The 20,066-nt window shown below is 44.7% G+C and overlaps 1 protein-coding gene across 1 annotated transcript in view; it reads right to left on the reverse strand.

Annotated features, from left to right (window-relative positions):
• Window positions 1–20,066, reverse strand: part of LOC111270822 (cell adhesion molecule Dscam1) — a 157,022-nt gene that overhangs the window by 47,426 nt on the left and 89,530 nt on the right. The window contains exons 7-11 of the mRNA XM_022851250.2: window positions 13,367–13,636; window positions 10,889–11,136; window positions 10,056–10,215; window positions 2,168–2,329; window positions 768–1,061 (exon numbers count right to left, since the gene is read on the reverse strand). Coding sequence (XP_022706985.2) covers window positions 768–1,061; window positions 2,168–2,329; window positions 10,056–10,215; window positions 10,889–11,136; window positions 13,367–13,636 — 1,134 coding nt within the window. The remainder of the gene's footprint in view (window positions 1–767; window positions 1,062–2,167; window positions 2,330–10,055; window positions 10,216–10,888; window positions 11,137–13,366; window positions 13,637–20,066) is intronic.

Consider the following 20,066-nt stretch of genomic DNA (forward strand, 5'->3'; position numbering starts at 1 on the left):
TGTTATACATTTTTCATTTAAGTTCACGCATTCTTAACTTAAATTGGTGATATTTCACTAAGCATTTAAACAACTAAATGGATGTTTCATGGGTAGGAATATGTTTTACTTCCACTACGATAAAGTGTTATTAGCAGATAGTCTTCGTAGAGAAGGTCACAAACCGACAGTTGAACTTAGAAATAGAACAGTAAATTTATTTTTTTATTTTCTTTTTACTGTTTTTTTTTTCTATATTATTTTTTTCGTATTATTGTGTTCATAAATGAATTTATTGCCACAAAGCAACAGTATTTGGTTAGATACTGTTCACTGCTTGACGCCTATTTAAGCCACTTGGAAATAACATCATCAGTAGATAGATAATGCATCTATTAAAAAATAGGCCCTATAAAAATTTTCAGCAAATGGTCTCCGTATATCAATACCTTATGAAAATGTTTTTCGTATTTTAGGTTCGGTATTTGGGCTATTAAAGATTACTCTAGACACTTCAATGTCAATAATCAGAAATTATAATATATAAAGATACGTTCTGTCGGGGGAACGTTTGCTAGTCGTTACCGATAAGAACCAAATTTGTTTAGTTTTTCAGTGTCGTTCATGCTGTCCGTGTTCCTCTTTGAAACAGCAACGATACAAATGGTGTTGTAATGCACGCTAGCATAACGTTTTCATTCAAAGCAACGAACACGCGTCACCGCATCTCGCTTACTGATTCGTTCTCTAACGCCATTGGTGTATTGGAAGCAACAGCTCTAACTAACCTTTAACGAGAAGCATGGCCGTATAGTTTGAAACGGCAGCGTTGTTGTTTGCGACACACGTATAGTTGCCGGTGTATGCCCGGGTGACGTTGTTGATCGTCAGAAACGACGAGTATTCGGACGGATTGCTCAGTTGGACATTGTTTTGGTCCTGGCCATCCCGTAGGGGCTGCCCGTTCCGCCACCACGATACCCGCATTGGGGGGTCACCGTCGATGATGTTGCACGATGCCATCGCCCGCATGCCCTCGTGAATCTTGTCCGAAAACAGGATCGGCGATATTTGGGGCGCCGCTGTAAGGAAATCCCAACGCAGCGTGTGAAAACAGGAATATGACAAACCGAGCGAGAAAAAGACGAAAATCACAGATAAAAAAACATGTTGAAAAATAAAATATATAGGTACTTTACGAGAATATTTGTGCATGAACCATCATGCATTAGGTGTGAGGCATGAGAAGAAAGGACTAGAGCACGTGCCTGAACTGCGGCACTGACGAGTGGCTTGCTGGGCTGAATGCTACTTACAACATCATCTAAGTACGACTTGGCTCGTGTTGAGGGAACCGTCCCGGCATTCAACCTGGAAAAGTCCGCTAGTTTTCGAAGCAAGCCCATATTGCCCCTGTCCAGTTCCGTCGCCCGTTCGGCCATCCTCGTATCCTATCTTATATCCGTCCGCAACAAACTCACTACAGAGCAAGGCAAGCATGGAGCACCATATCCTCCATACAGATTCCACACGGGGAGTACAAGGATATTCGTATTCGAGTCACATAAAAAGGGCGACCTTGTGTTGATTATTGCCGACCCACCATACATGCTTGATTTTTCTTTCGTCTTTTGTTGTGTACTTGTATGGAAGGGAGAAGTGAGTAATACCTGAATTACAGTGTAATTACAATAAAATATATCTAAAATAAGAGAAAATCGTGCTGGGTACGTGCGTGCATTACCGTACATGCGATATCGATAGTGTCAAGCCATGTAGAAATCATAATCATTTATTAGGAAATAGGGATCCCAACCTACTATTCTTTATTCATACCATTAAGCCATAATCAACTTCATTCGTATATTTACTTATAGAGAATCCGCATAAAAACGAACTTCGTTGCTGCTAAAGTGACTGAATAGCTGTTGCCGCGCGAACTGTGAAGGCAGCGAAATTCATATTCGGGTCTATAGAAAAAGCTATTTATCCTGGTTAAAATCGGAATATTTTTAGATCCATCATTAGCAATAACATAGTCTATCCTAGGCAAGCAAAGGCTACACGAAAAGGCATATAGCTGGATGAAGCCATTTTCGATATTATGGTTTCATGAATATGAACTTAGTGTAGGAATAGTGTAGAATATGTATATATTATTTATTTGGGAATATAAAGGTGTACTTACACACGACGGTGACCATTACGCTTCTCGAGGCGTTCTTCGTTCCGTAGCCTTTCGCTATACACGTGTATAAACCGGCGTCGTCCTTACGGGCCTCGTGGATTGACAGGCTGCTTCGGTCCTCGGCTAAACCGTACCTTGGTTCCCGAGAGATTTGGCGATTATCTACGAGTGTTGGAGCCCGGCCACAAGAGAGAAACCCGCGCGGAATTGAGCATAAGAAAATAAGAAAGGACGAAAAAAATGAGAATAGACAGAAAAAAACATGCCAAAGAGTCTTACCCTTAATCATAGCTTGTTCTCTAGTCCCTTATCAGAAACGACGAATCGACTCATATAAGCAAGTGCTTGGATACCTCCATCCGCCTTTCTAACCGCTACAGACCCTCAGTGTCCCTGCAAATCCCTATTGGTCTGCACGCTCTCTCTTTGCCCCCGGAAGGGATTGCCGAAGGAAATTGCTCCCACTCCGCTGAGGAAGAGAGCGAGGCCAAATCAATAGTCTGTCTCTCAAGCCCCAACGTCCCGTCTGCCACGGCCGCTCAACTTTTCTCGGCCCTCCTAGGCCTTCTCGTCGTGCTTCTTATGATCGCGCCAGCGCCTATGTTCTAGCGTTGGCCTACGGCCTAACGTAATTGCTAGTGCTTGTACAACCACTGAGAGTCCGCTTATTCAGTGTACACAATTGTCTATATGTGAGAGTGTGCTTTCTACCGAAAGTCTCTCGAGCAAGGCCACAGAAATAGGAAGCATCTTTGTTGCTTGCCTGCTTAGTCGGCTGGTTTGGTCGCCGGCAATTGCCTGCCGCTCGCACCCGCTTAGGGACAGAGCAGTCGTTCGCTTCTGCAACAGGCGATGAATATACGCATCGTTGGTTGCATCGAAGCGTTGTTTCATAGTACTCTCCTAAACTGGATAGCTCTATCTCGGCTGAACCTAGGAGGTTTCACCCTTGTGTTTTCCATGCGATACGATACGCTTGCTTCGAGGAAGACGCCGTCCTAACTATATTTGTATTCATATTTTCAATACAGCTTCATGCAAGCTGGCTAGCCAGTGTTGACATTGGCTAGCTCAAATAGCATGGAGAGGCTGTCAGAATACCCTGGAAAGCCAAAACATTCATTGCACGATGCTTTGTAACTAAGTCGATTGTGGACGTTGTTGCACCACCATAGTGCTGCGAAGAAGCATTTTATGGTAAGATACGAGACCACGATTGCTCAGTGAAATAGAAAAGAGGTTTCAATGCCTCCTGCTGTTTCTGCGGTTTATTTTATTTTCATCGTCGATTAAACAAGCTAGGATACACATCATGCGTCTTAGAAGAAAGAAAAAGTAGGCAAGGGAGCAAACGAACGTATTCGTAATGCATCATGAATGACGACAACCGTCATAAATTTACTCTAACCTGCTCCTTGTTAGCTTACGGCCCATAGCCCAGTAAGGCTCAAGGAGGTACCTATCCATATCTGCCACGCCAGATCAGCTCAGTCCTGTCCGCCCTCTGTAGTGACATTATTCGTTTACTCTGTCGCCGTGACCTCCTGAACTTGCGATCCCCATAACAATAGGCAAACAATGAGCCTTACAATCCTAGTAGAACTCAAGGGCTCGTACTAATACTGGAGTTCGCTGTATACCCAGCCGTGCTGTGCGAGAAGGAAAGATGGAGTGTAACGCAAAGATGAGTCTGGAGCATTGGATCAGAGCACGATGTATGCGTGCCTTGATATGCTCACGGCTTAGCGAGCACCAAGACTAACAGCGTAAAGAGGACATGTTTATACGAAGCTATACAGTGAGTACCTTTTCATTGGCTTTTCTTTTTCTTTCTCTTCCGTCGCTTCCTCTCTACTCCGTTCTTTCTGGTACCACCAAGGTCAGACCGCAGTACCGAGCGAAGCACATAAGAACAGTAGTACATAAGAAAGGAGGCGGTAGTCGGGTATCAACCAATGGGAAATTCGGGAACAGGCAGTCGAATCATCCTGTGTGTGCATGTCTAACCGAGTATGATGCCGCTGCAGAGATATCGGACACATAGAACGAATCAAGTAGACAGAGGCAATCAGAATCATTATATACGCGATGGATATTGTTAAGTGTAGGAGTATGGCTGGTCATCACAAATTGTTGGCTTAACGTAGATCATGCACTGAACAAGGTGAAGCTGAGCTCTTCTCTCATCCTAGCTGTCGAAGCCCTGTTTCAGCCCCCCTCTGCTCCTTTATTGCAGTCCCTTTTCTGCGTGCGGGCCCGACATTAAGCTATCTAACGATACATATATATATATATATATATAAAGAAAGCGTAAGGGAAGCGCATCAATACTCCGCTCTGATAGGTGGCAGTAAGCGCATAGCAGGATCGAAAAGTTGAGGCATGATGGCTGAAGATACTCGTGACTTTACTGATCTTCTCAGCCACTGCAAGTAACAACTTCTACACCAATAAGGATACCGCGGCACGACAGTCGTTGGACTACCAAATACTGGCGAAATGACCGACTTTCTTTTGTGTATGTTAGGTGCCAATGATGACTGAGTCGCTGATGCGGCACTTCATTTAAGCAAACGTACGAATTATTTTCAGTGTCATTATTCGTAACGCACCTCACATAGTGTTCTGTTCAGAAAAACCTGTAGGAAAGAGAAATGAAACTTACGCGGCTTTATCCAGTACGCCGAGAAGTGCGAGATGCCATACTATACCAGCAAGTTGGGCCGACTACTAGAATCTAAGCCAAATTGGCTAGCAGTTGTTGGGAGAAAATCAGACATGCTAAAAGAGGCTGACGAAGTAATTCCGAGTTCCTACGACGCAGCAGCCTTAGGGGTATGAGCGGGACTCGTACCCCACTGTCTCATTCCGACAAAGCCAAGACCGTGGCTTGTCTTCCAACATCTCCAAAATGCTTGGCTTTCCGTTTCTGCTCCTTCGTATTGGAAATCAAAGCAATGTGACAAACCTAACACCTCCTACACTGACTACTTCGTTTTTGGGTCCTTACTAAGTCTCGTTCGTTTCAGAGTTGTTACAATCCAGTATTGTCAACCATAGCAGTCTTCATCACAACGACAGCACGCCTTCACAGAAAGGCGTTCGTGGAAGCGGTCTCACGGTTCCAGCGTTTTTGATAGCGATTCTAGGTCCATGCATCCGTGCATTGGCACCCAAGACCGCGCTTCATTCCCCGACTCTGCTCAACAATGCTGCGTGAAATGACTCATAAAAAGACAGCCGTCATCAGCGTCTAACGCAAAACAGCCTTGGTTGGCGCACACATCCCTCTCGTTTGGAACAAGCGAGCACTGGATGCGTTTCTAATTTTTTTTGTTGCCATTGCTACAGCCCAGCTGGTTCTGCTGCTGCTACTAATGTTGCCGTTGGTGGCGAGTACGCGCGCGAAAACAGTCGTTTGCACACAGTTTCAAAGAGAAAAGTGAGATTCGCAATACGTGAAGAAGAACTTTGTCCCTTTCTCGAGAGCTTTAAAGAAGTTTGTAAACAAAGCACACTTGGTGCAGTGTGCTAGAAGCACGCAAATAGCGCCATCATCAGGTTCTCGAGTGTCTCTCGTTGTATATCATCACAGTGGCGTAGTGCTCCACGGCATAGAATACAGACACACACTAACACACGGACAAACAGAGGGCACAGCCAGCGACGCGGACACGAAGACAACTTGGAAAGTGGAGTAGCAGTAAAGATGCCAGGGGTGTCAGTTGCCGGCTGCCTCCAGCGCGAGTACCAAAACGCTTCTAAACCCCCATGCTTTTTTCCTTCTCCTCCCACTGGCTTTTCCACAAATGGAGAAAGAGTCCTTTTGAGAATTCATAACCGTTTTGAGCGGCGCATTTCTTGCTGCCACTTATCGGGGTTTCCTCTCGCCGCTTGGTTTTGCTAGCCTACCGCCCTCTCTGGTCTCATCCTACTTCTGAACGGCCGGTAGTTTGATGGCAGCCGGAGTGTCTTTTCGCTCTCTTTGCTAGTGCTGTGGGTGCGTAACCGCATCGTTCATGTGGGCTCATGGGTGCGGCGTTGTGTGGTTATGAGATAACGCTTTGCATAAACCTCTTCCCATTTCTGCTCTAGCCGTTTACTTGGGTTAGTCGCCTTTTTTGGATAGTGGCTGTTTCAAATCTCAACCAGGAATGGTGTCGAAACAGAGCCGAGCGTCTACCAACGAGCCGGCAATCTAAGGCACAGAGACGCGCCGACTCTAGCCAAACGGCATATGTATATATACGCTGTCTTATTCGGGACTAGAACAAAACAGGAGAGGATCGCTTTACTAGCGCTTCTGGATCGCTTTACGAGTAGTATTCCACCAGTTATACTTCAGTGGTCTCTGACCTAGCCTTTTGCTGGTATGCGACCGCGGCAATAGTGGAAGCTATTCTGCTTCAAATGAAGACCGAGTCCGCAGGCACGTCCCCTTTTCTCTGTTTCCTTTGTACGGGCATACAGGAGCAGGCTGAGCAAAACTTTGTTATTTTAGTTGGGTCCTCTTGCCCCTTTTAGTCACGCCCTTCCGTTCCAGCCCTTAGCTTTTCTCTTCTGTTGTTCGCTAAAATCAGACAACATAGCAAAGTTAGCCAGCTGAACTAACCTACCTTTGAACTACCCAGAAGCCATCTTAGTATGGTCCCTTCCTTTAGAACAGCCAGGAACATGCACCTTGAAAACTTTGCTTTGAGTAACATGGTATTAGTGAGCCGACAAGACAGCTTTCTTAATGCATCGCTCCATTCATGGGTAAACAAGGATACGAAAAGCGAAAAAAAGGAAAAGAGAATTTGTCACTTTCCGCCTATATATGATGATACGCAGCAAACGTGGAGGATCAGTTGTTATTAACTCATTCGGCTTGCAGAAACCGGGAAATTTGCCAATAGCAAAAAGAAAGTAGAACCTGGAAACATTAAGTAGCTGCACACAGACGGTCCTTCCATTTCAGACCTCTTCAATTGGAGCTGCATGAAGAGTTGGAAAGGGCATAGTGGTTGGAGCGAAAGCAACCTTCATATATCTATGCCTCAGTTAGCGTTCGATTCCCTCAGCTTTCGGCTTCCCCCCTCTCGCATAGTTATTTCCTGCTCAAAACCGATAGGTTCTTTGACTGTCTTCTTTTACGTCGCTACGAACGGAGTGCCCAGAGGACAGTCACCTGTCCCGGGTTACCGCACACAATTAACGAAAATGTCTCTTTACTTCCTGTTCTAATTTTAGATATATCAGCGAGGCGGATGGTGTGTCTACTCTCAGGCAGCGCCAGTCCCGGCATCGAAATCAAGCGATTCTTACCGTATCCTCCCTATTGTCAAACGGCGGCGATATTGTAGCTATGCGATATTTCGTCTTCTCTTGGTAGAACTGCACCTTTGTGTCTAAATGGAAGGGTGTGTATCCCTGCATGCGCGAGGCCATCGGTGTGCATTTGTGAATGTCTATATGTGGGGGCTAGTGTTTGTGTGTCTGTGAAAGCGCATGAGGTCGGAATTCCTTGAGACGCTCCCTTGACCAGTGGAGCTGGCTGCAACAAGGAAATACAGTCAATCAAACTGTATATGAATGATTAGAACTCAGCGCGCCTTTACGAATAACTTCGTACACTTCTTTAATGCCTGGCCACTTGCGACTCTTGCTTGCTGGGGCAATGACTGTCTCCCCATTAATCGGCCAACATCTAAGTGCTTACATCCTTCGATGTTCTTTTCCCATTTTGATTCGACCGATAGGTCGAAAAATTAAGCAGAAGAAAGGCTTTAAAAAAGGTAGTGGTTGACTAGGAAGGAAAAACGTCAGGTGGTGTGTCGATATCTGGCGGATGACTTTCTGGAGATATTCCGGTATTTCGAGAAGGGGTAAGGGAGGAAGAGCAAACTGAGCTATCACCTAGCTCTGTGTTTCTTGTATTCAACATAGATTGCCGAACAACCACCCACCGTTAACGTAAAAGTTTGAGCTGCAACTTGAGACCTAGAATCAAGACGCGACTTTCATGATGAAGCTATCCATACCCCATCGAAAAGGTGCACCGCCTGTTCTTGTCACCGAATCAGCTAATGATTTGGTTATTTCATTGCCGAACATCTCGTTTTTAAAACCTAGCATTTATATGCCGTCCTTCCTAACATGTCTATCTTCTTCCCTTTCTTACTTCATTCACTTCTAAGTATACCAAAAACTGGCACAATTATATATGACTTAACTATAATTAATGGTGCTACTTAGTCATACACGACAGGTACCCAAGCACCGGTGAAGTCAATTTTTTCTTTCAACACGTGCTTTCACAGAGAAAACAACGCCTTACTGTTGTATATATCTTACCCTATCTGCTCGAGCGCCCATATGTGAGCAGACAGCACGATCTGTTAAGACGGATCTATCAACGGTAAGCCGTATCGAATACGAGTAATATATCATATTTGTAGGTATAGACATATAGACACCAACATAAACCACATCTACATATACATAAAGAGAAATGCACGCACTCAGAGGAGATCGGCGCAAAGAAGACAAGTCCTTTACGATGAATTGATGATTACCTCAGTTCAATTCCTTCTCCCTTCATGGTTTTCCAGTCTCCTCATTCGGGAACGCACTTGTCCAGAAGCTCCGTCTCTTTAAGGGCGGTTGGAGTGCCAGCGCCTTCTTTATTTCGCCGCCTCAACCAGCACTGTCTTGCAAATAAGCTTGCAGCAACCTCGCTACGTAACTGAACACCATTAATAGCTGGACATCAACCGGTAACACGAGCGTCATCACTGTGGCACACTCACTGCTAGCCGTTCCATAAGTGCACGCAGACTCCTCGCTCTTCACTACTAGCTACTAACACGCGCATTACAGCAGTATTTACACATAGACGCACGTACATACAGATACAAATTCTATACTTATTCTCAGCAAAAGAGAAGAAGCTCGTAGGCCGAACGACCTACGGACCCGGACTTCAACCGGAGAGTAACTGCACTTCAATACGTATCCGTACGTCGTTACTGTCAGTGGTTCTAATAGTACCGGCACACAGAAGAAAACAGCAGGGCCGTGCGCTGCGCCCTGTTGCCTCATTGGCGGCAATAAAAGGTGCTTACATGGTGTTGGCAGCAAAGGTAGGGGCAGCTGAGCTCAGTTGAGCTGCTGTATGCAGAGATCATACAAATTAATTGCGAGCTAAAGTAATCATATATGGGCCGGGAACGGCTCTAATCACTCTTTGGCAAGGGGAGCTTTCTGTGGCTTGCATCGTTTGCTTGGTTACCTTTATGGAAGTTGTTAGCCTGAAGCATACCCTACGCCAAGGTAAGCGGTTAGTCGATTATTTGAAGATTGCTTTATATATGTAGGCTATACAAGACACGGGGTTCTGGAGGCACTCGTCTCATACGCCCACTGGTAAATACAAGTGAATTCCATTAGGGGCTATGATTGCAGGTACAAAGATGTATTGTATTGGAAGACATATGTTGATGCGTATGTATATAACTGGTATATTTGTCGATAAGATAAAGATAAGCCACACAAATGGATCGGTGTTATGATTATTGTCACCATTATTAAATAGGTTCCCGTATATTGTTTAGTATCGGTCCTCGGTTGAAATAGCGTTCGTTCGTCGTCTAAATTGAGATGACTCTCTCAGTGTCGGCAGTGAATGGATGAAATTTTTTGGTATGTATATGTGTATACCCATGGAGTTAACAGGTGCACCATTTAGCAACATCCTTAAGATCGGATGGTAGTCTGATTCAGCACAGTACCTAATAAGAAGACCTAGTTATAAAATGTGTATATAATAAACCTCGGTATAAGAGTCGCTACGACCCAGATATATCTCTAGTCTCAAATTTTCTTTCAAAACCAAGCAAGAAATCACCTTTTTTAATGAACATCGAGGCAACGTCGCCTGCTGCCGGGCACTTGATGTTAAGTTCCTTGCCAGCAACTACTGTGATGTCCTTCATCGGCCTAATGTACGGGTCACCCTCAACATTGATACGCTGAGTGTGCATCGCTGTACCTACATCGTTCGTTGCCTGGTATCGACGAGGAAAACGGTCAAATCATTAAATGTTATTTATGCCAAATGCTTATATAGATATGTTTTGTATGTTAAAGAGACCTTAAGCACAAGATTTGTTTGTTCTAGGTACATAGGATGAGTGGAAGAAAGAAGAAAGTTCTGAATGGGCGTTTGGAAATTTGTTCCAATGATAGCGTTGTCAATATAGGAATTAAGCACATATATTCTTGAAAGACGCCTTGAAGAAATGCAGAATCAGAAAAACACGGTTCATGTGTCCTGTTTACGTGAAGATATTTCTGTTCTTTACTGCTTCGAACATATAGCCAATGAAACTGCCCTACTATTGTATTCTATTAATAAAACACTTCAACAGAGAGTGTACGGTAGCATAGCAAAAGCCCCTTGCATACACATATGAATTTCTCACACATATTTGAGCTAAAGTTGGAATACTGCTTTAAACTAATCTAATTTATAATGAAAGGATTACAGATTATCTGTTTTTTATACTCTAGCTTAACACTAGTTAATCGCTGGTACTCTAGCTCAAATCAGTTTAATAGATATCTCAAAACAAAATCATCTGAGAAGCTGGCAGTTATATAGTTTGCTTGAAGCTCTTATAGTATTCAGTGTTCGGTTGGTACGCCCGAGTGCAGAAATACTTTTTAAGTAATACTTACCATGCAAGTGTAGTCTCCGCCGTATTCAACTTTCATTGATGTTACGTTGACAAAGCTGACAACAAGCGCTCCGTCGGGCTGGACAAAATCACCCTGGTTAATGTCTCTGGTTTCCGGCAAAGGGCTGCCATCGAGCAGCCATGAAAGCTGTGGAAGTGGAGAGCCTGTAGCCTGGCACTTAAGCGAAATTTCACTGCGTGGTTTGAATTTGCCTCCAATAAACTTTTCCCGAATAGTAGGGTGAATCTCTGTAAGAGCACGGATTATAGAAATTAATAGTTACCTTTAACATTGATTATTCCGAAAGCTTTATTAACACCTGAGATTTTCGAGGATTCTTCAAATGTTGAGAAGTAATGCAGTAGAACAGTCAAGTCAACGGGAGACACAACAGCAATGATACAAGCGATTTTACATATACTAATATAAAAGCACCGGCTTTCAGCATTTTTGAAAAACTTTTTCGGTATATTCTACAGCTAGTCTAATTATTCAGGATCACAGCTGGATTTAGTTTTCATTTGCAGTGCAACTCGTTAACTTATGAACACTGAAATGTGTTAGATAAATTCATTATACATCGTACCGGTGCGCAGTAATAATCTCAAGTGTATGTTTTTGTTAAGACAAGACGATTTCCACAACATATCTAACTAGCTAGCCCAACTCTCTATCATACGGAGAGATATGAAGAGCCATTAGCATGCAACCATTACTCATATACGCATTGGGTGACCTCTGCATGTGGTACGTTTCTGCTTCCCTCTTATGCTACGATAGAGACTATGGGGCTGGCGACATCAAGGAGGCGCAAGCACCGCGATGGAGGGTTCATCGAGCCTGCCAAGCAGACTTCAAGAAGGTTCTTGGTCCTGTGAGGACGAGTGCCAAAGGACCGCGGCTACACGATGGGTGAATTGAATGAAACACACTCAGGCAGGCCAGCGTTATTAGGCGAGTGATTTCTGACCTTCATTAACTCGCTAAATTATCGCTATCTATTTGCACTGAGCGCCTGTAGTAGTTATCAGGACATCTTCAGGCTTCGTTGGGGGCGGGGGGGTCTACTCTCCATCCTCCTCTATCATCTCCCTGTCGATGTCCTAGACCAGAGCCGAGACAGGAGCTTAGAAATAAAGTAGATGTCTCATTCGAACGTTCTTTCGCTCATCCAATTAGTTTTGGTACGTAACCCCGCACACAGCGGTAGCTGCAGATCCATACGGAACGGGACGATAAAAAGTGGGTGTGTAAGGGCGATATCGTGTACAAACAAGAGGCAGTCTTCGGATCGGCTATGGTTCATACCTTTCAGGTGGTACATAGTGTACTACAGACTACTGGGATGAGTGACCGAGGACCTTCTGACGTAGTACGAAGAAAGACGAACACCAGCAGACAAGGGATCCTATGCTTGTTGTGCGTAGACGGCACACTTTGAAGGGGACATGGGGAGCCGTCATAGTGTAGCGGGTTTTAAATCAGGCACTTTCAGTTAGTTGCTAGTTTCGCTATCGTAGTGTCCGAGAGAAAGGAGCCGTGATAACGTAACGGTCACCAGCAATGGCCGAGCACCCAGGCCACAGAATTTTAAGCAAGTTCTAACGTTGCGGAAATCGTTGCTAGCATAGCCGATTCTTGACCGAAACCGGCAATCACTATTGCGCTCTAATGGGATTATAGATAGCTTTCTTTTTAGACCTAAATCCCCGGCGCAATAGGTCTCCCTTCGGTGTTCCTGATCTTTTTCTAGTAGAAAAGAAGACCCGAACAAGGACGAAAGTGTTTTCTGCCCTTGACTTTTTTGCTTAATAAAAATAGGTCTTATAAGAATATAATATTGCTTTTAAGCCACGAATATAACGTATCACATACGGATAAGCATAATACAATAGTATCTCAATTTAGTATTCATAGATGAAATAGTGCGAGCGTTTTGTGTAGTGTGTCTGTTTAGCAAATGTATCTGAGTATTTTGTCAGCAACATGGTTTAACGCGGCTAACTTGACTGTCCTAGAGAACAGGAAATATATTTATATTCAGTTTGTTTAGTACCAACAATAGGAAAATATAAGGGATTAAATTCATAACATTTGACGAATTTAAATTGCTTAAGTACTGTCTATACGATACGCTTTGATTTTAGCAATCCAAAGGACCTTAAAAAACATCGAATGTATTTATTTACGAAGTTTAAAATACCCTTAAAATAACCCTAGCAAGCGTAACCCAAGCATAAAATTAGAGAAATAATACCTTTAGATATGATTTGTGTTGACACAACTCATACGCCTCTAAACAATATTCCCGGATGTAAACGTTTGCAAAAGTCGCAGATAGGTTTCAGTCTAGCAACATTTTCACCCAAGAACCACTAAGTGTCAGAGTTAAGAGAAAAAAATTTCGGTGACAAATGAAATTAAAAAACGTATAATGTATAGTTCCATTCGTAAATCGAACTTTCAAACTATACGAACCTTCAATACGGAGATAGGCATGGCCCTGCGCCGAATCTTGTTCGTTATTCACGAAGCACTGATACATGCCAGTGTCAGCCCGTCGAAACGAGCTGATATGTAGTACCAGCCTGCCCAATAAGCGGACCCGATGATCGTTCTGCAGTGGCTTGTTATCTTTTAACCAACGTACTTCGCGAACGGGTCCTCCACGGTATGTACAGTTCACAGTCACGTCGTCGCCCGATCGGACCGTTAGACGACGTGGAAGAATTTCAGCTTTTAACGCCGCTGCAATTTGTACAAATGAAAAAAAGTGAAAGGGAAGAACATGCCAAAACCATACAAACATACAAGTGTACTACGAGCAGTTTAGAAGGAAAAGGGTATTGTAAAATGTGCAATCTATCTATCCTAATCTCTCTGTTTATCTATCCTAATCTATCTATACATCTGTCCATGTATAAATGCATAAATATGCAATTATTAATGCGTTCCAAGTCGTGTTTTTTGACTCCTGTTGAATGTCTATGCACAATCAGTGTAAGTAATAAACAATAAGCTAAAATATTACGTGTTTTTATTTTCCGCTTGTGCTACTTTTTGCTATCTACCAACGTTTTGTCATATGTCTGTGAGTTTGCCTGTTTGCAGGTTCATCCAAATTCGCTTAATAAAAAGACAGAGGCGGACCGTGGAAGGAATTGTCCCGCCTTCGGTATTTTCGTGTGTCGTTGGAATAACTCCACCGTTACTTGTCGTTATTGCAGCTTCTACTGGATGACATGCTCATTGTAAAAATCACAGCTATACATCTTTTCCGGGTCATCAGTTTAAGCAACGGCAATCCCGTTTTTCTCTTCCGGTTGGATCTGCCTCTCCTATTCTGGTTTCGGCTCCCCTGTATCTACTCGTATTTGTGTAGCCAGAGGGAAATGATACTCTTATTCTTACAATTTTGGCTTCTACATGCATCCTTTTCCATCGTTTTACTTTTATTTCAAGCGTTTTTCTGCCTCTTTTCTTTCGTCTATTATCTAAAGGCAGAGCACCATGCATTACAGCTGTTGCGGCTCCACGGCGGGCCGCGTCAGAGCGATTTTCCAGTAAAGGAACATGAAAATCCCAGTCAACGTTTTGGTTGAAAGGAGTCGCCTTAATGGCAGTCCGTCACACTGCCACAAATCAGACTACCAATCTTTACGGATTAACCTCACAGGATTCTCTTTCCAAACCACAGTCTACCCCTTTTCAGTTCTCGTGCTCCAACTATATATAGAGATGTTACCATCTGCAGATCGACAGGTGCCCGGTGTGCCATCTACAAAACCGAGCGCAAATGCCGGCCTGCCTACTATAGACTGCGCAGAGGCGCGCGCACTGCTGGGCGTAGGTCAACTCTTTACCTAGCATTTCTCGGCAACAAGCTCCTTCACCCTTGTTGTTTTAGCGTTAGCTAGCGGAGCGCAGCTCCGGAGATCGACTAACCTCCGAACGGCTAGCGGTGAGGAGCAACTATTTCATGATTCCTTTTAGATTTACTAACTCATCCAAATTCCCAGCACCACCGCGTTTACGTTTCGAGCATTGCCCCTGTTCTTTATTTCAGCATCTCGTTTCTCGTTATCCCCTCTGCTGAAGCTCTGTTTGTTCACGTAGTAAGAAGGCACTTACAGCCTGATTAAAATGAGCTGAAACGGACGGTAGCAGCTGTAATAGCAGAAGCAGAGTAGCCGGCAATGGCAGCTGCTTCACCGTCACTTTCTCCTTAACTTTTGTACGTACCCAGGTAGCAGTTTCCGTAGCCGCCGAGCGTCGACCTTCTAGGCTGCAACCACGCGGCTATAAATCTCGCTACTCGCTGGCTGCTGTCTCCTTACCACGACTCGGTACTGGCAACTGCTGCAGCTTGCGCAGATTTTACTACTGCTACTGCCAGCCTCAGTATTGCTAAAGGGCTCTAGCTGTGGCCACATTCCTGCACAACTTCTTGTGCCACCCGTTTGCACGCGTACCACGGCTGGCTGGATATAGGCAACGCAAACTACTGGATCTGAAATTACCTCAATTGCCGCTATGGCTAGGATGGCTCGCAGCTTGACTGGTTGGCTGACGCCACAACTCAGTAGGATTTCGTAGGCTCGAAATTCGTAGGCTACAGTCGCCTACTACGGTCGATAGGGATCGGTACAGAGGCTTTGCTTGCGTTGGCCGTGGTAGTGGAAAGAGCTGCCTAGCGATGCAGCTAACAGGTACCTAGTTCTGGAAACCTGGGAACAATACTTCTACGAACAGCACATAATAGTAGAAGCTTGGAGATGATCTAATCTTGAGCCAAACCCGAGAGAAGCAAAAAACGACCCAAATATAAGACAAAAGAAGCCACCGAAAAGGAACAGAAGTTTCTGAACGCAGCCGTGAAACAGTGAGGTAGACTGCAGAGAAACGTGGGAGGCACAGAATCCCGTCAGCCATTGTAGAAACGAGAAATGGCAGTTTCACAACTACGCCACATTAACTGGGACACACATCCGTGGGGTATATAAACGTATGTAGAACATCAGGTTGAATTTTAGATAAGTTCTGCGGGAAGCAGCAGAAAAGACAGACGCAGAGTGGTCCTATTCCTGTAGCTCGCCACTTAGCCGTGTAGCAATAGCGTTAATAGTGGCAGAGCTTCAGGCGACACTAAGAAGAACTTTGTATGTATAATCTGAATGAGTAAATTAATTTAGCCGGTTATGTGTGATATGCAGACGCGAGATCAGCGCTCTAGCCACAGTTCTTGTGTGTCGGTGAAAGGCAAATGGACAGGAGCTAGTTTTGGTCCGAACGGACCAGGGTCCTGCGAGGAAATCGCTGAGCACTAGTTCCTCCGACGTCGTTCTTATATGGTTTCAGTCATTTCTTTTCCTTCTGTTTGTCCGAAATGTATATTTCTGGCATTGGAGTGCCGTCTTGAGATCTGGTTAGCTTTTGCCTGTTCAGCTATCTTCTCTATGCGCTATGCTTAAAACGTTCTCTCCTTAAAGGGGGACAGAGCGAACCCATAAGTAGGCAGCTAAATGAACATGGAAGAAGGATATAACTACTACTACCGCTATTATGACTACGACCTGTTCCGGTTTTATCCAACGTACGGAGGCAAGAAGTCAGACGCAAGCAGGGCATAAAGCGCTGTAACCGAACGTCCTTTAGGGTTTCAGCCTTTTTTAGTTGAACTCCGTAGCGGAGGCTTGCCCCTTAACCAGTCCGTTGGCTGACCTATACGTCTTGTTGGCAATACTGCCAAAACCCACTGGCACACTTCGTTGGCCAAAGTGCAAACGCAACGGATGTAGTCAGTGATGGCTTCTACTGCTATTGGTGAAGTGAATCGTGTACCAAATGGTAGGCGCCTTGAAGCGAGCTTTTCTAGTTTCTCGGCTACCACTACCGGCAAGGGATTCTTTCCATAGCACCTACCAAGAATATTGAAGTACGCAAGCGGACCAACTGTGGAGAGACTAGTTGATGAGAAAGTGTGCTAACGTGGAAGAGGGACTGAATTAGATTCGCTCTTTGCCTAAATACCATCCAAAGATTTATCCAACCAAGCAAACTAAGCAAACTAACGAGCGAGCTAACATTTTTTTGAACAAGTTGCCCCGACGCTTTACGTGTGGCTCCGTCCGTTGCTCACTTCATCAGAGTGTGTCGGTCTCTATGAGCCCGGTCGGATCGAGCTTGTTTTGCTGGGAAGCACTCGCTTGTCGCCATGAAGGTATAAAAAAGAGAAAACTGGAGCTTGTTTGAAAAAGCTGCTGCTACCGGGCGGGTTTGGAATTGGTATTGGCTCGTCCCACGTCGCCTATGGAGAACGAGAGAAAAAAGATCGGAAGAAGCAGCAATCAAACCTTCGGTGAAGAAACGCGACGAAGTGGCCTAACGCAAGAGAGCAGAGTCAGTGAAGAGCAAAGAGCGGGTTTTAAATCACTCTAGTCAAGTATGGCCAGCTCTGTACTCAACGGAGAGGCCCACCTTTAAGTCTAACGAAACCGTAGAAGGCAGGAAATCTAGCTCTAAACGGCAATTTTGAGGGGCTGAGTGAGTGGAGGATTTCTTTTTATAGCGAGAGTTGATCTTCGCGTGTACACATATTAGCTGCTAAATTTTTGGCAGCAAGTCAACGACAGGTAGTCAACCAAAAAACTCAATACACGCTAGAAAAGCCGGTTTAAGCGACAAAGTGTGTAGCCGCTAACTGACTCTTCAGGGGCCAGTTTAATGGGCGGCGTATGGGTAAAGCACCAAAATGTACACGAACACGTTCCTATTTACTAGCATTATCAAAAGAGTCAGCAAATGCATGCAGCTGAAGCATACAGCCGCACAGAGCCATAAAGACCGATCGATGAGTGCCCCCCCCCCCCCTTTTATGGACTACCTAAGGGGACGTTACGAAGGCTTGTTCAAATGGGCAGCGGAGGTCTGCATTGATTTACACTCTCGAATTTCCTCTGAATTCAGTTCCGTGAGCTTTTTTTTCGGATTCGTTTTCACTACCCCTCCCTCTCTTTCTCTTGTAATCTCAAACAGGGGCCCCATTCTGGACCTGCAACTAGCCTAGCTGCCCGTAGTCCATCCATCGGCCAAGTTGAAAATTAAATTGGGTTAGACGACGACAGAGGGCCATAAAGGCTCGCGAAGCCTCCTGCGTGACTGCTAAGAACCGTTCTCTTACACACGATCTTGGGCAAGTCGAGCGATCCGGATAGAGTCGTAGCTAAGCGTCCGACGGGGCGGACGCAGACCCAACGGAATCGAGAATCGAGCTTCGAATTGCGAGCAGTGTTAGACTCAAAGGTCGGCCCGCGTGTCGGCTAAGTCGCCGCACTCTCTTACACAATCGTGGTAATGGAGAACGACTATTGTACAGGGGATAGCGATGTAAAAGCACCGGAGGGAGATCAAGGGGCGTATACTATTCAAATGCTATTTCATGGCGGCCATAGACAAGACCGTCAGAAAACGGACGCTATCTTCCCGTTTGGACTAAAGCAAACGGCAAGGAACGAACAAGCACCAAGCCTTCATAAAGAGAATCGATTCTATTTCGGATGCAGTAGCAGGAAAATTTCGTTCGACTTAGGGTCCATGTGTGGCTGCGGTGGTTACCAAAGGGGTGAAGCGTATTACGCAGGAGAAGGAAGTGCGCTAGTTACCGTGAGATGCGCACGCAGTCCACGGTGAAAGTGAGACCCAGAAAGAAGTTTTCAGTAACATGATTGGGTACGTTCGATTTCTGCAATTGAACAACTTTAGTTTGGCTACTTTTCGCAGAACATATACTTTGGCTTTTGGTATAGTATGGTGCATTCAATGTGTGAGGTCTTTGAAATACTTAGTTCATGAAGATTACGCCTTTGGTCGAAAATAGGTTTCCAGTTTGCTTTTTATTCACGCAGAGGCCCGAGAGTGTACTTTTGAACTCAAATAGAAGAATCTAATAATATTTAGCCATAGCTTCAAAAAGAGAAACACAAAGAAGATCAATTGGATACATTAAGGCACAAATATCATGACAGCAATATGAAAGCCTTATATTTGTAAGCGACAGAATAGTTCAAAAACAAAAGCGAATTTTAACGATTGCAATCGATCTTTTTGTTAAAGCAATAAGCCCCTGTATCACGACATGGGGCAACGGGCAAGCATTCAATTGTAAACAATATTTAATCAATAGTAGAAATTGCAACTGCAATAGAAATGAACCAGAATGCAGTTAGAGCAAATTCAAGGTCAACAGGCGCGACACAGAGAGGAGCACGTTTCCCATAGCTTTTTCGCATATCTTTCGCAACAGCAGTAAAAAAAGTCGCGCCCAGTTTTCAGTCTTATCGCCGCCACTACCCCCGCTCGTTTTGTTATTTAATTTTTAACCCCATCTCGGAGTTCTCTACTGAGCAACTTTCACCGTTGGTGTCTTGCTATTATCAAGCCGCCTCCGTAACCCCCGTTCCCCAAACTCCTGATCTTTTTCAATCCCCTCGCCACGTAGAACAAGTGTCAGCATGTAAATGTCTATATGTCGCTCTTTGTACATTGACGTACACTGTGTGCGTGCGTTTAAGTCGTCTTTTAAGTGCTTGTTGTTTCTGTCATGTACTAACTCGCTGGAGGGTGGATGGGTTGTCAGCGAATCGTTTTTTACCCCTAGATAGCTGACTTGTCGACCCCAACTTTGTTATTTTCGTGCATTTTCCGCTGAGTGTGTTTTATTTAAGCCGCTGGCTGTAGTAGCAGAAGTGACAGCAGGCCACTGTTTAGTTTCTGCTCGATGCCCTATGCGCTCTGCCAGTGCCATAAGTTTTAAGCTTTTCCCACTCCCTTCTACGGCCGTTAACGTTTCAAGAAGCTGGCAAGACGCGCAAAGTAAAGCAATAGGAAAATACACGTGCAAAAAAAATATACGCAACGGCAGGGCACGTCTAGTTTTCCTATTCTGCCAATCCGCCCCCGTGCTCTAATCTCTCAAACTGTGATAGTACGGTACCAGCAGCGACGGCTGCTAGGCTGTCAAGAAGGAAAGGGATTGTTTGCGATGCTCTAGAAATGGCAACGACAAAGAGGAAGACGACAACTGCGATGACAACTCTGTCAGCGGGGTCCCATGGCTGCAGGGCAGCGGTAACAGTGGTCCCTCGACGCTAAACCAAGCTATCAGCATGCCATGGCCACG

Source organism: Varroa jacobsoni, unplaced genomic scaffold (genome assembly GCF_002532875.2).
Source record: "Varroa jacobsoni isolate VJ856 unplaced genomic scaffold, vjacob_1.0 contig00129, whole genome shotgun sequence".
Taxonomy (NCBI): domain Eukaryota; kingdom Metazoa; phylum Arthropoda; class Arachnida; order Mesostigmata; family Varroidae; genus Varroa; species Varroa jacobsoni.